Source organism: Enhydra lutris, unplaced genomic scaffold (genome assembly GCF_002288905.1).
Source record: "Enhydra lutris kenyoni isolate GAN:26980312 unplaced genomic scaffold, ASM228890v2 scaffoldscaffold1, whole genome shotgun sequence".
Classification (NCBI taxonomy): domain Eukaryota; kingdom Metazoa; phylum Chordata; class Mammalia; order Carnivora; family Mustelidae; genus Enhydra; species Enhydra lutris.
Genome location: NW_019154085.1, coordinates 94,055,159 through 94,075,071, shown reverse-complemented (window position 1 = coordinate 94,075,071; position 19,913 = coordinate 94,055,159). Strand labels below are relative to the sequence as shown.

General features: G+C 39.2%; 1 protein-coding gene across 1 annotated transcript in view; it reads left to right on the top strand.

Annotated features, from left to right (window-relative positions):
• LOC111145030 (thrombospondin type 1 domain containing 7B) overlaps nucleotides 1–19,913 on the top strand; it is a 724,800-nt gene that overhangs the window by 188,159 nt on the left and 516,728 nt on the right. The window contains exon 4 of the mRNA XM_022499648.1: nucleotides 6,549–6,718. Within this exon, the coding sequence (XP_022355356.1) occupies nucleotides 6,549–6,718 (170 nt within the window). The remainder of the gene's footprint in view (nucleotides 1–6,548; nucleotides 6,719–19,913) is intronic.

Genomic DNA, 19,913 nt, shown 5'->3' with positions numbered 1-19,913 from the left:
AAAGACTGTCATGACCTGAAGCCCTCAGGAGACTCTGCTTTAGACAAGAAACAATAGTTTCAAAGAATCTATAAATTGTTTCAACAGAAGAAGACTGATGCCTTTTTATTGAGTCTGTCTTTTACTGGTGCATATTGTTTCATGAGTCCCCATTGTGCCACTTTAAGCCCTCTCAGATGGAAGATTCGTTCCCCTGTTAGTGTAAGAAAGTTAACGTACTGCTAAGTGCTGTGCAGAGCGATAGCAGTTTATTAATAATACATATGTGGAGTTAGGCTAGCAAAGCCATCTGCTGAAGGGCAAAGAGCTTTGCACTTCAGAGTAGCTTTCCATAATCAATAGTCCCACTCTATTCAATAAAAAATTACTAGAGCATAAAATATATAAAGCTCGATCCGTTCCCTTTATTTTAGTCGTCTGTTCAGCAAAAAATGACAAGTTAATTCTTTTCTAAATGCATTTACAACTTTAAAAGGACAACAGACATTATCATAAATTAGTCATGCTTTAGTACCCTGATTTTTAATATACACACATTTAATTTGAATACCTTGCACTAGGGTTTCAATTCCAAGAATGTTTGCAAATCTATACGTGCTTAGTCAAAACATGACCATTAACGAATGCAATTATTCTTTCAATCTGTCATCATTAAGTCACTTAAGATTCTATGCCATGTTGCTTTGCTTTAAATCCAAGTCTTCAGAAGGAGAAAAGAAATCCACACTTTGTAAGTAATTCCAAACCTTGTGAAAGTGATAAGCATACATTTTAAAGGGCAGAGGTTGCTATAAAACTCTGATGGGCCTGCCATCCTGTTGCTATTAGAATCACTTTGTGTCACATTAGTAGGATGGAGGTCTTTTAAAAATAGTCACTAACTGTGCCTACTTTTCTAATTTTGGCTTTGCTAATTTAGGATGTCTCTACTCATTGCTTCACAGCAATGAATCCATTCCTTACTCCTTCTGTCCTCCCCCCACCCTTCCATTTGAAGAAGTTTAAGTACAGGATTCCTTGAATTAGACAACATCACTGTCTGGAAGACAAGGTGGTTATCTTGGCAGTTGAATTTGGGGACCTTGAACTGCTTTTCCTAGTCCAGAATTTGTCTCATATATTCCTTAATGGGAATGTGTATTTCTGCCATTGGAAATTTTTCTTTGATTCAATCTTGGTTTCTTCTTTAAGCTGCGTGCACCTCCTTAGAATGATAGCATATTTAATATTAACTTTTAAATAATTTATCCAGTATTGTTAACATAGAGTATTATATTTAGTTTCAGGTGCACAGTATAGTGATTCAGCACCCGGTGCTCATCATGACAAGTGCGTCCTAATTTTTAAAATGTATCATTTATTGACCATTTCCTAAGAGGAGACTTACATTATAGGAAACACATGAGGAGACTGGGTACTGCGTTTCAAGCATGAGAGAAGGATTTGGAAAGCAGATTCTACAAGGCAAATGAAGGAAAACTGAATTTCACAGTTACAGTATTTGTCCTGATATCCTGTTCTTCAAATGGAAGGGGAGAGCGTAGAAGGAGTAAGGAAGGGATTCTTGTCCCCATTCCTGGGCTGTCTCATTTAAGAATTCACAGCCAACAAATTGTGGTGCCAGTCCTTGGGGAAAAACAATTTGGAATCATTCTTTATGCCTCCCTTTCCCTCTCATCCCTATCTAATCCATTAGAAGCTGTCCCTACCTCATGGTATATCCTGAACCTGTTCCCTTCTCACCACATTCGCTTGACCGCCCCAGCTGAAGCCACCATCATTCCTCCTAGATGACCAGAGTCCTCCAAATTTGTCTCCCTTCTTTATATCCCCCATGGTCTTTTCTTCACTCAGTAGCCAGGGTGGTCCTTTAAAGATTTAAATCACACCAAATTATTGCCCTTCTCAAACCTTTGTAATGACTTCCTAGCTCATATGGAGTAACACGCTCCTAACTCTGGCCTACACGGCTCTTTCATAGTCTAACTCCTGACTGCTTCTCATTTCCTTTCCCTCTTATCCTGACCCACCTGGCCCAGACATACTGGCTTTTGTGATGTCCTAGAAAGTGCTAAGCACTCTTCCTGCAACTTTGGACATGCTCCCCTCTCTGCCTAGAATGCTCCCTGCCATTCCTGTGCTCATTCCCTCATGTTCTTCAGGATTTGAAGACTTCCCTGGTCATGGCACCGAAATAGCTCTCCTCATCCATCTCTTTCTTCTCCTCATTATCTGATGCCACGTTATGTATGATGCATTTCTGTCTGTCTGCCCCCACTGGAAGGCAGTCTTCTCAAGGTCAGGAGCTTTGTCTTGCTCACTGCTATGCATTTCTATTATCTGAAATCTGGCCTGGCACATAGTTGGAGCTCAGGAATTACTTACTGAAAGAAAGGATGTATGGATGTGTGGCTGCATAAGTGATACACTTACTGTTTGGGCAGGCCTGTTTCTCTTTCTAGGGAGCCCTGTTTTTTAGCTCTCCCCCTGCCTGCAGTCTCTCTTACAGATCTGTATGTTAAATAAAATGCCCTTGTGTAAGTTGTTTTCCCTGTGCATTCAGTATTGAGTTACCAGCATTTCTCTTCTCAGAGGTTGGGAGTCCCAGAGTGGCTGTCAGTATGCTCTCTCGCTAATCGTGGGCATATTGGAGTTTTCACATGAGTGGATCATGACAAATTTACCTAAGATTTAGAATCATCATGGAGCAGTGTGGAGAATTTGATTTTAGTCCTCTTTAAAAGGTTGTCTTCTGTAACTCTGAGTGGAAATTTTAATTTTTACAATTAGAGACCATTTTATTTGGCTTATATATTATTTCTCTTTTAAACTTACAGTTATATCCTGAAAGTACTAACTTTGGCCCTATGTAACCACAGAGCTCTAATTATAAATTGGCTGTAAAATATTCTCAAAATGTAGTTTTTGTTTGAGACTGAAAAAAAAAAACCATATTTTGGCAGTGTTAGATATTCTGAGTTAGTTGTCACTGACAATATGTTTGTCACCAACAAAGGGAGAGGGAAGGGTTTTTTGGCGGGGGAGGTTTGTTTGTTTTGTTTTTGTTTTTTGCTTCAGTCCAGAACACACTTCCTCAAACCAAGAGCAAGATTTACTTGTCCTCCTAGTAACTGGGCAGGTAACTATCTATTGCCAATTGAACTTATTTTCTGTATCTTTTGATCAAGTTTCTTTGGTTTGCCATTCACTCTTTTTATCTGTCATTTCATTAAAAAGATGTGCTTCAGAGTCAGATGAATCTAACTTTGAAACTTGCTCTTATATGATCTTGGAAGAATTACTTCTTGGAACCTTACTTGTATGATCTTGGAAGAATTACTTCCTTTTTATTCCAATTATCCCATCTGTAAAAGGGAAAACCATATTTTCCTCATACGGTTGTTGGGACAATTTAATGAGGTTACATGGCTCGATTTGTTAGTGCAGTGCCTAGCACAGAATAGGCATCTAGAAGGTATTGGTTGCTGTTATTATTACTTGAAAGATATGTCATAAATTAATGCCTTGGCTATTGTGTTCAGCCAGAACTTTTTGAAAGAGCAAATGGATCCTACACATTTGTAGGATGGAGATTGACTAATGTCTTTCGTTCCATGCATGGCTCTCTTAATCTACTTGAGGCATTTCCACAATGGATTTCAAAGTGCCGTGTACCCATAGGAGGTAGGACTCTGGCCTTTGAAATTCCTATATTTCCTTCCTAACCAAAAGGACAAAATGAGGGTATGTTAAAAGGCAAGAGTTGGGAGAGAGAGGGTGGGAAAGGTCTTTGACAGGGACGTCACTGTGGAAGAGAATGTCCCAGGCAGTCAGGGAGCCAACTTGTCTGGAGGCTGGAGGACCATTGCTGTAACAGCTTCTAAAGGACAAAGCAAGTGCTGTTAGGCAGGAAGACTCCTGTGGTTCCTCATTCTGTCAGTTCCTGAAGACACTTTACCAGACTGAAGGAGTTCTGGATGTTTAGTTTTCATGGTTGCAGGGTGATTTGTGAGTAAACATAGGTAATGGTTTTGAAACGAGGATGAGCAAAGATGAAACACATGCATTTAAAAAAGGAATATAGAAGTCCTTTCCTGGTGAGCATTTTCCCTCTGCTGCTTGCTGGGCTGGTGCTTTCTTTGAGGTGGTAAACAATTGAGATAGTGATAAATGCCTTATATTTCTTTAGAGAATTTGTCATTTGCCAGTGAATGGAATTTGGGTGTTGTTGGTTAATGAGCTACCGACAGGGTTTTCGTTACTTTATATAAAACCGTAGTCATTAAACTTTTCATTTTTCTTCATAATGACTTCCAAAATTCTTCCACTGCTAATTCTTCTAAGGTCACGATAAATTAATTGAAAAAGCTATTTATACAGCATGGCCCAGTCCTTTCAAACAAACAAAGAAATTGCTGTGACTTGCTGTAATTCTGAAAGCTATGTTTCTTTTATACTCTTTGCTGAACTTTGGTTGCTAGAAGTTAGGCCATTGTATTCCTGGATCTCTGACATTAGGACTTGACGATATCAGTTAAATCCTCAGACATAAAATATTGATGTGTGTGTGTGTGTATGTGTGTGTGTGTGTGTGTATTTTCTATGGAAGCAAGGAACAAAACATACATGCAAAAGGACTTAAGCAGAAAGGGAATTAGCATTTATTGAACATTAGTTATGTGCCATGTTCAGCATTTGGCATTACTATACCCATTTCACAGATGAGAAAGCAGAACTGGGCCAAGGTCACATGTGCCTAGTAAGTGGCAGGGCACAGATCCCTTGAGCTGTAAATCATCCCTTTTCCCTACCTTATTTGCAAATTATATCATAGGAGTCTCCTACTCAGTTGATGTATCTGACCCCCTCCTTAATGGCCAGGGAGCTCTTCTCCTAGGCAGCCTGTGGAGGAAGAGGGTCTGAAGTGAGCCCTTGGTAAACATCCCCTTCAACAAATCCTTACCTCCTTGCACTTTGCCCTGGAATAGAGAGCCACCTGCCTTGAGACTCAGATACATGAGGGACAAGCCTTCTGCTTGAGTGACCATGGGGAACAGGGTGAGAACTTGGAGGAGAAAAGTTTTCAGAACTTGACCTCTGGAGAAGGCCTCCTTCTGGGAAGAACAAAACTTTTTTCTCGGTCTCTCATGCCCAGGAATTGGAAGCAGATTATTGTCCATATTGCCTGCCAAAGCAGGACCTGTACTCCAAAGTCTTGCCTACCTACTGACCAAGTTTCTAGTTTTGGAGAACCATGTGGAAATGAAGTATGGAAGCCGAGGGAGAACAGCTGTGTCACAACAAACCCCAAAGGATTGTCCAGATCCTCTTTCTACCGTGGGCTTTTTATAAGATTTATGATTGTCATCTCTCAAGTTTTTTAGAGTGAGGCCATGCATTTATAAAGGGGTTTGATCACTATTAGGTTTCTTAGAGTTTTGCTTTCTTATTTTGGTGTCTGTGACTTAATTTCAGTTTTATGCTAATTTCTGTAAGGCCAGGGTTTTGGTGACACTTGTTTTTATTGCTGTTTTTTTTGTTTGTTTGTTCTTTGTTTTTTCTTTTGAGCAATCACAAAGCTGAGAAATTTTTCCTCAAATCTGAAATGGGATAGCAGTTATGAGAATGTTTTAAGGTTCTGTTTATTTTTCTAGAAGTTAATGAGACTGTTGGTATTTATGTGAATGCTGTAGGGTTCTATTAATGGTGTGGGCTTGAAGAATGTTGTAATAACCCCCTAAAGGAAATTCTGTCTGAAATAATTCTCCAGGTCTGAGTGCAGTGTTGTTAAAGTTGTTTTGTTTTCAGCAAGTTGTATATAAACTCCACTGTGTTTTTTCCCCTTGGGTGTGTGTGTGTGTGTGTGTCTATCACTATGTATCTTAACCACTTATAAACCAGAAGATATATTTCTAAGTCAGTTTAAATAATATTTCTGCGTATACAAAAAAGTACAGTTCAATACAGTGCCACATAATTAACTAATTTTTAATGTGTATGCCTTTATCCCAATGGGGTCAAATAAGTGGAAATACTTTCCTATATCAAGGAGATTGAAAAGTTGGTCATCTCTATCCATTTAAAACCATATATCCCCAACTTCACACATTTCACGCACTACTCTACTAATTTCAAAAGGCCATGAAAGTCATTCTCATAGTCATCCAGAGGTCTGTGAAGTGATGCCTGTGTTAAGGTCAGCTGCTATGAAATAGGCTCTTCTGGTTTCCATCTTCTTCCTCTGATTCTTCACTCTCTTAGGGCCTCAGGGCTGAGACACAACCCGTTAATCCATATTTCCTTTCTTTACTCCTCTCATCCCACTGTTACCATGAAAAGTGGCTATGATTTTTCCCCCCCTAGGAAATAAAAGGGATTTAGTACCCAACGCCAACTGACTTCTTTATCCATAGGTGAGGATTTGGCCCTAGAAAGAGAGATTATTATGTACATGTGATGTCATGACTTATGTCTTCTTTAGAATGTTATATTTTCTTTACTTGTTCTTCTTCTTTTAAATAAATCAAATTTCTTTTAAATAAATCCAGGTATGCCTGGAGGACCTCTGAATGGAAAGAATGCCAAGTCTCTCTTCTCCTCAAGCAGCAGGACCCCCACTGGCATGTGACGGGACCTGTTTGTGGAGGAGGGATCCAGACCCGGGATGTATACTGTGCCCAGAGCACACCAGCGTCCACCGCACAGAAGGCCAAAGAAGGTAGGCAGCCAGTCCCAGGGACAGATGTTGCTGCTGATCGGAAGGGAAATAAACTCCAACACCATTTCCTCATATTCTTTTTGATATAATGGACCCTCAGCACTCACAGATTTAATATTTGTTTTGTTGAGAATTTACAAACCAGTCTTAAGTTTTGCTACTTGCAATAACTGGGAATAGTTAAAAATAATAGCAATAATAATAATAACTTCAGCCTTTAAGGATCATTGTGAACATTAAATGAAAAAATATACCTAAGCACTGTAGCAAAAACAAATGCTACAAGCTGAGGGGGGCTAGTAGATTTGAGTGGTCATGAATTAGTAGCATTCTTATTTTGTTTTATTTTTTTTTCTCCCAAGAGAGTTGTTTGTATGAATTTCTGAATGTAGGAGTTTCTACAGACAATGTCACCTTCAAATGTTGAGGATCTAATTTTACTGGCAAGTTTCAAATAATGTGGAAAGGAGAAGAGAAAGGAGGCAGAGGAGGAGGAAAAGAACTTTCTTCACATTAGGCTCTCTGATAAGCCCGTACAGCCTCAGCAGGAGAGCATTTGCTCCAGAGTTTGAGATGGTGACAACAGGGTCTGAAAAACTGGCCCAGGCTTATTTAAGTCAATTGATTGAAAGCCAAAAGTGAGCAATACTGCCTCTACTCCGGAGGAATATCTGGCCTATTTCAGCCACATCAGAGGACATGGTAGTGCCCTCTGCAGTAGTCAAGGTGGGAATATTTTCCTGAGAATGTACGTAAATCCTTTACTGTAGAATTAGGTTATAAAGGCATGATGCAAACTTCCTTGGCATGGAAGTGCATGCATTTTACCCTATAAACCTTTTCATACCAGGTACCTTTTTTCCCCTTTCTTTCTTTCTCTCTCTCTCTCTCTCTTTTTTTTTTAAATTTTTTTAATTTTGTGACATGGCCTCTCAACATTCCAGAGGTATCTATGACCATAACCTTGGATAGTTCACCCTCTCACTCATAGAGGGATCATCTTTACAGAATCCTTATTGTTTGCTTGGACAGTTAAAGTTACAGTTTTCATTCAATTTTCTTCCATATCTAATGTCACTTTTGGAAAGTGACAGTGTATACACTTTCTGTTTCAGGGTAGAACCTGACTATGCTTACTTCTCTGACTTTGGAATAACAGAATTTAGATAAAGAACTCTAGATTATTCTTTCAGACCTTGGTAATTTTTTTTTTTTTAATTCTACCTCTCTTTCTTCCCTTTTACTATTGTCTACAGTATTAGGGTTTCTGGAGGTCAGCAATTGCATTAAATATATAGCATAGCTTACTACAACCTTGCTAGTCATTAATATAGGCTTTATTTTGCTCTTGTGTGGAAGTGAACAGGAAAGATTGTTCAGCCATTACTTTCCATTCTTATAAATGCCTTAATTTCCTACTGTTATCATTTATAGTTATACCTTGACACATCTAACAACATGAGAATTTCTTCTTCTTGGCTTAAGTTAAACATAAGAGAACAATTGAATTGCTATTGTAAGGGACCAGTGAGTGTGTTTGCCCAATTAAAGAGACCAGATTTAAATATCTTTAACCTTATCTGCTAAAGTAGTAATAAAACCAAAATTGGTGACAGCTTTTACATTTCAGTTTTTGTGAACATTGGCTTTTTTTTTTTTTTTTTTTTTTAAATGTTAGATTGTAGAGGGAGAAGGAATTTTAATAGAATTGATTTTGGAAACTCTTTTCTCAACGACAATTGACTTTCCCACAGGATTTTTCCTTAGACTCTAGGATACGCTCTTCAATCTCTACAGTGAAATTGCTTGACTTTTCTTCCCTATAAAATTCCACCATTCACTGTGAATTTGCTGCTCTGCATTTCGGATCTTAGGGGAACACTACCCTGGGGAAAATACTACCAATACCACCCATGAACCAAAACTAAAACCAAAACCCAAACCAACCAACCAACCAACCAACCAACCAACCAACAAAAATACAAACCCCCAAACCAAGACCTATTTCCATGGATCTCTCATGCAGTAGAATGAAATGGAATCTGAATTCCAGAATGCGGGGATGGGGGTACCAAAAGCAATGTTAATTCTCTCCCAAGTGCCTCTAAGTTTATTCCATAGGCTGGATGCTGAGGCGGAGTTTGCTGTTAGCGACTCAGACATCCCATTCCCCATTTGACCTCAATTCATGGTGCTTAGAGAAATGGCATAATACCTATGGCATATTTACCTAGTTCTTTTGTTCAGTGTTCATGTGATGTTTTAAATGCAGCCACAGGGGTGCTGTAACAATCAATATGAGAAGCATTACCTGCAATAGTAGCTAAGCCAATAGAATGGGGAAGAAAATATAGAAGAGTATTTATGGTTTTATTTACCAGTTATTGTTGTAGAGAGAGTTGTGCTTCTCTTGTATAATTCAGAAATACCAGCAAGAGTGATGCTTACCTCTAAGTTTAAAAGTTTGGTTCGGCGAGACCATTTCCTTCTTGCTCTTTTCTCAACTGAAATTAAAGCCACTCAGCCTGCATTCAAGCATTGTTTCTCAGGAGATAAATCATTGAAATAAAGAACACACCTTCAAAATTTAATAAAGACTGGGACCTACATATTTTCCATTCATGAAAACATGGCCTAGAGACTGAAATAGCAACAAATATGGAGTGAAATGACATGGAGATAGAATGTATTTATATGATGAGGAAGAACCGCCCTCCCCCGCCCCCCAAAAAAACCTCAAAAATCCTAAACAAAAAATTGGGGAAAGGTATTGGTGTGGTTGCAATTAAGAAGAACCCTTCCTGATTTTTTTTTTCTTATTTCAGATTCATTATTTGACATTAAATGGACACAGCTCTTTTAATGATGGGACACAGTTTAGCTTTGAGTTGTTAAATGCATTAGTTGTTTCCTCCACTCCAGTAAGATTAAGTAGTTCTTGAAAGTCCTACATCTTTATCATGTTGGACCCAGCGTTGACATTAAGGAAGTACATGGTCAGATAAGGGCATGTGTTCTGGAATGTTAAGTAGTATGTGGAGACTTAATGTATTTTGGGTCTAAGTAGTGTATGGAGACTTAATATGTTTGGGTTGCAGGCTTTAATTTTGACCTGTATAGAACTTAGATAAGCGACATGAATGCTGTTCCTGTCTTCTAGTTCATTGTGTTGTTTTTAAATATATTGATTTGGTGAGTAAAAAGTGGTTGAAAATCATAGCCTTTTTTTTTTTTTTCCAGTAATTCATTAAATGTCAGCTGTGTTTTAGGCTGTGTACTAGACACTGATATGATGAAGTTGCCTCTTATTACTTTATAGTTTTTTTTTTTAATTGGAACAACAATTGAACTAGCAACTATGCTATAGTGTCATAAGTAATATGATCATTACATATATAATATGGCTGTAATCATTTAATGATATCTGAGGGTTATCATCATAAAGGAGGTACTGCTTAAAGAGAGTTTGAAGGATCATTAGGGAAGAATGTTCTCATTGGGGGCAGAGGGGACATATGGAAAGGAATGGAGACATTTGTGTTCAGTGGTGGCACATGAATTGGTGTGAGGGGAGCATAGGGAATAAGAAAGTGACAGTGACACTGGAAATCTAGGCTTTTTGTGCTATTCTGGAGGTGAGACTTTGTTTTTGAGATATAGGTACAGCCTTTCTTTCAGCACTACAGGTTTTTAAGCAGAGAAGAAATCTCATATTCTTAGCTGTCTATAAGAATGCTTGAATGTCAGTATACCAAGAGAATTCTCGGGTGTGCTCATGTCCAACTTGCAAACCTATCTGGTTATCCAAGAAGTTTTTGTGCTATGAAATAAAGTAATTTACATTATGAACAGATGAACAGACTTCTGAAGGGGCAATTGAAGGAGATATCTATTCCACCATCATTTGAGGACCTATCTTTAGAAATTGGTTTTAAAGTCAATAAATTCATTTGGGTGTGAGAATAAAGTTTAAGGAAAAAATGCTCTTAGAACTTCCTTTATTATTGACTCATAGAGGAGAAATGGATTTACAGCATTTTCTCTTCCTGTATGCTAACAGAGAAAAAGAGATAACTGGATGAAATAATCTTTGCTATTTAACAACAGGCTGTTTGATGGCAGTTCATATGAGACCAAAAGGTAGAAGACAGTTCTAGTCATTCTACTTTGGAGACACCCTCAGTTATTGGGTTTATAGGTGTTGGAAAAAGTCCGTATATGTATAGTTCAAATATATGCATATTTATATTTCAAATATTCTCTCCAAACATTTTCCCAAAAAGTGTGAAAGCTGAGAAAGGTTTAAAAAAAGAGTATTATGTATTTAAAGGCAATTAGGTCACCAGGAGCCTAAATTGAGATTGGTTTCTACTGGTTCCATTTCATTGGTTCTGTATCTTAGTTTAGTGATTTTTTTTCTTTTTAATCAAGTATAACAAACTTATTTTAGTGTGATATGGCAAATGTTTATTGAATTACAGTGCTTAGCAGAAATATTGAAGAGTTCTTATTTTACCACTCATTAAATTATCAGGCTGTTCTTGACATTAAAAATGTCTTAATTTATTTAGCTCAAGATATAATTCATATGATTGAAATGGGACAGGAGGGAGCTGGCTTGGACAAATGATAGAGGTGGGATAATTGAGGAGAAAACCTAGCACTGAGTACTGACTACACATGGGAAAAATAAATGACTTGTGGAAAAATGGGCCTTTTAGACGAGATGTGAGTCCTGCTTTATTTGATCTCTAAAAGAGGAGGAACACCTTCTTCTTCATGCAATATATTATGATGTATTTTTTCAAAATCAGTACAACAAAAGTAATTCAGTACCACATGCTACTGAAACCAAAGTGTGTAGCGTCACACAGAAGCAAGATTGACAAGGACCTAGAACCAGAGGCGAGTTTGAATTTTTCCAATTCTTTTACCAGTGATATTTCAGCTTTGCTAATCTTCCTACACTAAGCCCATAGCCCTGTAAAACACGTTACTTTTTGCCTGATATCCAGCCGTTGATATTATTGTCTTTACCACCCAGAGGCTATAAAGCCTTTGAAGGCCATTCTTGGGGTCCTACTTTGTATTTCCCAGTGCCAGATTCCATCACATAAACAGAAAATTACAAATGCATATGGAATTCAAAATGAAAAACTCATGAAGTGAGAGATGATATATTAAGTTTTGTTGGATTCTTTTTGCTTTATGGGCAGTGCAGAGAAAGAAATTGCTTTACAGTTAACAAAACCAAAATGATCTGCTGTTTGGATATCAGCATTCCTTGCCAAGCCCAGGTGTCCAGAGGGCCTGAAATGGAATTAGATAAAATGGAAGATCTGAGGATAATGAAGTGGTGGAAATAGTCCATGAGGAGAGATTGAGAAGGAATGCAAAGGAGAAAACAAGAAGGGTCACTGGGCCAGGGAGGTCTGCTTGGACTCAAACAGTGGCTTTGCTGAGTGATCTTGGTCTTTGACATGAAGTAGTTGATTCCTGAATAATTTCTAGAGTTAAATATATTTCTCTTGTTCTCCAGAGGAGAAAAGATTATAGAAGCCATAAATGATTTCAAATGATTTATGTCCATCTGTTTTTGTTTTGATCTTCAGCAGTCTGGGAGGGGAGATGTATCAGTCAAAGAATAAATACATAGGTGTTGTAAGCACTTTAGGAGAAAATGAAGATTTTTAGGGAAGGAAATATTAAAGCAGTGGGATGTGGGGAACATAGGGTAGGTTCATGAAGAAGAAGAAATGACCATAAAGGAAGGGCAGGTGTTCAGACAGGTGTTCATGTGAATGGGACGGAATCCCAGACGAAACAAGCCATTGGATTAAAGGCACAGAAGTAGAATGGCATAGAACACACTTAGAGCAAAACCAGTAATAAAGGTGGACTGAAGGGGGCAGCTGAAGGTAAGTGCTGTGGATTTAAGGTAGTCAGGTGGAATTCTAAGCTATGGTATTAGGCCTTATAATGATCAGATCATGAGATTGTAGGAATTACACTATTGCCTTCTTTATCCCTGTCCAATGTCCTGAGCTCCAACAGTACATAACCCTTTCTTTAGCTTTCTGGGCCTTAAGAGCCAGTCTCTGTCTGACCACTGACCACTATCCTATGTCTCTCCATCCCCCACCTCCAACACAAACCTTTTTCCTGGCTCTGGCCTATCACCTAGATCACACGTACTTCTCATAAATTGCTCCTTCTGGGAACCTTCAGAGACCACATAGGGTTTCTGGTCCTCAGTGGTCAAAGCCCTTTATCTCACTGCTTGTTTGGCTTGCTTGTGTGCACCGTTAAGCAGGCCACACAAGGTCAGGCCGGATCTGTTCTTCGCTTTTGTTTCCCCAGCACTCGACACCCTCTCTGGCACAGAAAAGAGAGTTGAATTGAATTCAAGCTCTGCCCCTTCTCATATTCCTTTCCACCCTCTTTCTTTCTCTTGGTTGATATTCTATAAGCACGTGGATCTCCTTCAGCCTTGGGTACAACACCACATTGTGAGGTGTGGGCTCTGGCTTCCTGAGGAGCAGCTGGGAGGCTATGGTGCTGCAACCTGGAAGTGGAGGAGACTTAGCCCCATAAAGTGTGAAACATCACCAGAAGGAAACAGGATTGAAGAGGGAGCCAGGCTGTTTCCAGTGCACCTGTATATTATTCCAATATATTCTTGCAGTCCTTCCAGAGAAATTATGTTTTCCAAATACATGAACTGGCTATACATCTGTGTGGTTTAATGCAAAATGGTAGCCAGCCCAGTAACCCATCACACAGCATTTCTTCATATTTCCCTTGCTTCGTGCCTCCCGCTTTCTCTCCCTTACTGCCTCCTGAACTTGTCCCTCCCAGATAAAGTGTCAACACCTCAATTCTCATTGCAGACTCTGCTTTCTTGAGGGCTCAGCCATGACAAAACAATGAATATGTGTCAAATGAAAGAAAGATCCTGTTTTTAAGGATTTACTTTTCTAGTCTAGATGAGACCTGGTACCAGCCTGTAGTATGGCAGGGGCTGTAAACAACTCTTCTTTTCATCGTTCATTCTCCTTCTCGTTTCTCCCCCAACCTCATTTTTCTTCCTCTTCTTTTATATATTTTATCTTCCGCCTCATCCATTTGTTTTCATTTCTTCCCCTTCCTCATCCTTCCCTTTCATCTTGCATAAATCTTTTTTTAAAGATTTTATTTATTTATTTGAGAGAGAGAATGAGAGAGATAGAGAGAGAGAGAGAGAGAGAGCATGAGAGGGCTAAGGGCAGAGGGATAAGCAGACCCTCCGCTGAGCTGGGAACTTGATGCTGGGCTCAATCCTGGAACTCCAGGATCATGACCTGAGCTGAAGGCAGTCGCTCAACTGACTGAGCCACCCACGCGCCCCTCATCTTGCATAAATCTTGAGAGCAGCAACAGTTTTAGTGACTGTGATAGACTTCACAGCAGTTAGCACTGCACCTGGCCAAAGGCAGGTAAGAGCTCAATGGGTATTTCTTGAGCAAATGATTAAGCCCCCCACATATAGTCTTACCCTTCCATTTTAGGCATTTCTTTTCACTTTGGAACAACTTTTCCCTTTATTTCAATTGTTCACATGCACCTGCACTTCATTAATGAGCAGTTAGATTCTCCTTTTCAGGGTAGAAGATTGCATTTAGAAAAACATGCTGAGACTAGCGCATTTATAATCTTTAGTTGGGTGTCTTACTAAACTTCATTTTGTCAGCTGGATTGGATTTTTCATGAACACCAAGCCAAGAGGTAATGAGGTTCCTGTTGGCAGTGCAATTTCTGAAACAAAGTTACTCCTTCCAAATCTATTTCTCCAGCCTTGTTGAATATGTGAGTGCCCTGGCAAGTAGGATATAGAAGAATCATACGCCTATTGTCCAACTCTTTCTGCAGGAAAGTTTCACAGTTTCCTCCTCGACTTGCTCTACTCTTTTTATTTTTTTATTTTTTTATTTTTATTTTTTTTTTTTTAAAGATTTTATTTATTTATTTGTCAGAGAGAGAGAGGGAGAGAGAGCAAGCACAGGCAGACAGAATGGCAGGCAGAGGCAGAGGAAGAAGCAGGCTCCCTGATGGGCAAGGAGCCCGATGTGGGACTCGATCCCAGGACGCTGGGATCATGACCTGAGCCGAAGGCAGCTGCTTAACCAACTGAGCCACCCAGGCGTCCCTCGACTTGCTCTACTCTTTAGCATTTTTCCATGCTCTACTTGAATTTGCCATCAGATGCTGTCCTCCAGAGATGAGTTGCTTAGTAAGACCTCTGTGTGCTTAAAATGTGTTAAATGGCTCCTTGTGTTATCTGGCCATTTTCTCAGGCATACTGAGAGGGGGTGGAGAATCAATCCCCCCACGTCAACAGAAAAGCTGGAACACCAGCTGAATTGTGGTGCCACTTCTCATCCAAACATTCTATGGGTCTCCATATGGAATATATAATCACAGTTCATTTTATTCTTTTAAGAACTGTTTTTCTAAGACTAATTCTATTTCTAGCTCTTGGTGATAGGTATCCAAGGTGTCCCAATTCTTTCTAGACCCGGAGCTTAGAACTGGACCCAGCTAGTTCTATGTAAATAATACATAGCATTTTAAATTCATGTTCCCCCAGATTCTTCATTATCCTGCACAATCCCCTATCAGATCCTTTCCAGTGTTCCAGGATTAGGAAATTGCCTTTCTTCCTTCCAAGCGCTTATGCTAGAAACCTGAGCAGCATCTTTGATATTTTATTGTCATTCATGTCTTTGCCCACAATCTATCATCATATTCTGTTAATTCTGCTTCAAATATATACTTTGTTTATTCTATTTATTTTATCTATTACCTCTTCTAGCATTATTTCTCACATGAACTGCTGTAATAGTTTCCTGGCTGATTTTCCTCCTACTCTTACCCCTTCTAAATAGAGGGGGGTTGTTTAATGTGGTTCGGGGCACGGGCTCTGCAGCTACTACCTCTGTCCAGATTCTTACTTTATCACTTATAAGCTGTGTAATCTTGCATGAGTTAATACTTTCACCTTCAGTTTCCTCATCTGTTAGATAGAAATAATGATAATTTCTGGTTCATCAAATGAACATACATGTGCACACACTTACATACCACTTAGAACAGAGCCTTATGTGATAAGCACTTAATAAGTGTTAGCTATGATTATTTTTCTTCTCTACTCCTGCCAAAACAACCTTATAGGAAAACTTATCTGAGTGTGTGATTCCCATGCAAAATGACTTCAGTGACTTTTTTTAAATTAAAACTTTAACATCACTCGCGAGCCAAGCATGATCTCTCCCTTGCCTACCTCGGCAGCCTCCCCTTGCTCCACTGCCCCTTGAACTCATTCTAGTTCAGCCACACTTGGTGGCCTCAGGTGAGTTTAGCTGACCGTCCTGTGTGCAAGTTTCCACCTTGTGGTTAAAAACTAACATTGCATCATCTGGACAGCAAATGGGAGAATCACAGACCTAGAACTTAAGCATCTTGACTCAGAGCTAAGACTCTTCCACAGTGTCTCCTCACTGAGGAGACTAGTCATTGTCCCTGCCTCAGTGCAGAGAGGACAGGGGGATGAAAGGCCCTTGGAAAGTGGGATGTCTGGCTGAGCACCCACCTTTCTAGCAACAGGAGTGTGGTTTGGAAGGGAAATGCCTATCTTTGAGGGGCAGCTCACTGTCTCTGGCACAGACTTTATTTCCTATTAATCCTCCCTCTGTATTCCTATGGTTGTGGTAATGAGTTACCAAAAATTTAATGACTTAAAACAATACAAATTGATCACCTTACAGTGCTGGAGGTCAGAAGTTGGAAATGGGTCTCACTGGACTAAAATCAAGATGCCAGCAGAGGTGTGTTCCCCCAGCTTCAAGGGGTTCCCTTATTTCTTATGACTCCTTCCTCTGTCTTCAAAGCTAGCAACATACCATCTTCAAATGTCTTTCTATGACTCTCATGCCTCCTTCTTCCATTTATAAGGATCCCTGTAATTACATTGGACACACTCTGATAATCCAGAATAATCTTCACATCTCAGGGTCAGCTGATCAGGAAACTCGGTCCCATATGACCTTAACTTCCCTTTGCCACATAACCTAATATTCACAGGTAGTAGACAGTAAGATTTCACCATGTTTAGATGGTCATACTTTGTCTACTCAAACCCCTCCCACTTCTTCTGAGAAATAAATAATACTTGGGGTTTGTTAAAACGAAACAAGAGGGTCATCCTTATGAATATATGGATTATGTGGTATGATGTAAAGGGGTACAGTGGTCCACTTAGCTTCATAAGAACAAACTTAGTTCTGAAGTGGGGATTACCACATCTGGGCACCAGCTCCCCCATTTTCTGGCCATGTGATGTTGGGCAAGTCATGCAGCCTCTTTAAGTGTCCTGTTTTCTCATGTGTAACATGGAGATGCCAACAGACTTGTTGAGATTAGATGAGATGATCTGTGTTTAAAGGAGAAATAATTATAACGCAGTGCTTGATGCACAGTAAGAGCTCAGTAAGCTGGTTTTCTCCTTTTCAGATGCTGACAGCTTTGCTTTTCTGTGCATTCACACATTTACTGAAGTCCTGCCATAGGCTAGACACCATATGAAATATTAGAGATCGAGGGATGAACAAATCAACCTTGAATCTAGGAAGTCAAAGCCAGTTTGGAGAGAGAAGCACAAAAACAAATCATGTGGGTTTAATACAATGAATGTTACGTTATGGGTGTGTAAAAAGCATTTTTAAGTTGCAGGACTGAAACTCCAACAACCGAGAAATGGAAAGGAGTATGCCATTTAAAGTTTCTGTTGACATGCCAACGCTTCAGCTTTCTCATCTGTAAAATGAAATGTTAGAATATGATGCAGTGGCAAAATCTTTTAGTAATAGGATTATGTGATCTGTTCTTTCTTGGAAGGGGTTAAGTTGAACAGCGAATAGAGCATGACCCAGGCACTGGCCCAGACAATTGGTTGCCCTGCGACTAGAACAACACGTGGGTGAGGGATCTAAGCTCTCTTGCAGTTCACACTTCCTTGAACATAGCAGTCCCCTGAGTTCTCTATGAGTGCTTTCAGAATTGACCCCTCATGCATTTGGTACTGTACTCGAAATCTGGGAATTTAGCATCCCACTCAAAGCATCCCAGTTGATTTTAATCCAGGAAATCCATAGACCATGCCTTAAGCATTCCCTTGCAACAGTTTGACATACAAAAAGTGGTAGATGTGAGAATTTTGGAATGTAGACTAGAATACATGATGGAAATTTTGATTTTTCAATAAAATATTGCCCAGGGCTGTTCTGTTCCTTAATTGAAATGATCAGTCATAAAGTGACTCTCCAGGATTTCTCAGCACACAGAGAGAGCATTGAGAGACAGTTCTAAGAGAATCATACAAAGCCGTTGTAGGAAGAGCTATTTATTAGCTCCGATGTGAGTAACTGACATATGCACATACCAAGAACTGTGAAGGAGCTCAGATTTTACCCTGCTGGCAAGCTAGCTTGTTAGCCTGCAACCATTCTTTAGATACTGATGGAAGACATGAGACCCGGGTCAGGGACAAAGGGCAGTTTGTTACCCACAGCAGTGTCAGTAGCCAGATCTGTATTTGTTTCTTGAGCCCTGGCTCCCACAGTGCAACACATCTGCAGGGCTGCACACATGACACCTGCACACAAAGTAACTTCTGTGACAGGAGAAACATACTAAGCTTCAGAAATCCCAATCTTTCATAAGAGGACTGAAAGAAAATCTGCACAACCTTTGTCCCAGAGAGTGACATTATCCTTCTCTTCTAAGGCTATTTGGTATATAAACGTCCTTGGAAAGTTAGTCTGGAGCAAAAGCTGTCAGTATCTCTAAGGGTGAGGTACACAGAAATACAACAAATCCATGGAAAAATTGTCTCCCAGCAACAACAACAACAACAACAACAACAACAACAACACACACACACACACACACAGGCACACTGGTTAATATACTTTCCAGGATGCATAGGTTGCTCAGATGGTTAAGCGTCTGCCTTTGGCTCACGTCGTGATCTCAGGGTCCTGGGATCGAGCCCCGCATCAGGCTCCCTGCTCAGTGGGGAATCTGCTTCTCCCTCTTCCTCTGCTGTTCCCCCTGCTTGTGCTCAACTCTCTCTGTCAGATAAATAAATAAAGTATTTAAAAAAATAATATGTCTTTATTTCCATTAATATGTAACTAAAATGATTGCATATAGTGAGTGATATGCCACTTTCCAATTATAATCAGGAGCTGTTTCTCCACTATGTGAAATAATAAAATACCCCCGGTCCTCCAAAATCTTTGATTGTCCAAAAGCGAACTTATGTTTTGATACCCTACTTTGTGATGTAAATTCATAAAAGGAAAGTGTTATAGCCAAAAAATAAAAGCAACAGCTACTTTAATTTAGGAAATGACCTCTCTGTTATGAAAATTACAGCACCCACACTCTTGGGATATATATTCTATTTCCCTGAAGCAAACCGATATTGTGGAAGTATTGGGCTATTGATGTGTAGCTTTATCCAATAAGCTATGAGAAGAATTTGTTAAGGATAGAAAAATAAATATGTAACAGCTTAGCTTCTCTGCAGCATTTTTTTTTGAGATGCAATATTTAAAATGATTCTGCCCAAACTGTTGTCCTGTAGAGTTAATATTCTAAGAATTCTACTCCAGAGAATGAAAGATTTATCTATAAGTTGCCTCCTATTAATCTCAAAGTAACAAGCATTGTTGGGAGGGGGATTTCATCGTGGGAATTTTCAGAAGTATGTAAAGTTGAGATAATAGTTATTACTTTTTGATAAAATGAAATAACGTGAAGAGAAATATTGAACTGGGAATTAAGTGAACAGAATTCCAATTCTGCCTGTACCATTGATGATGATACTTAACCTTGGGCCAGATGAGTTACCCAATTTGGGCTTCAATTTATCCCTTTATAAAGTAGGGATAATAGAATGTATTTATTCTTATCTCATAGGTATAGTAAATACTAGTGGGAAATATAAATGTAAAAATTAGTTACATTCAGAAGCAAACTTATTTTTATGTAATAATCTTTTTCTTGTTTCTGTGATGTCTCCTTTTCACAGAAATAGAATTGACACTACAAATACATTATTTCCACTACATTCTATACCTGCAGTTTTCTTCTG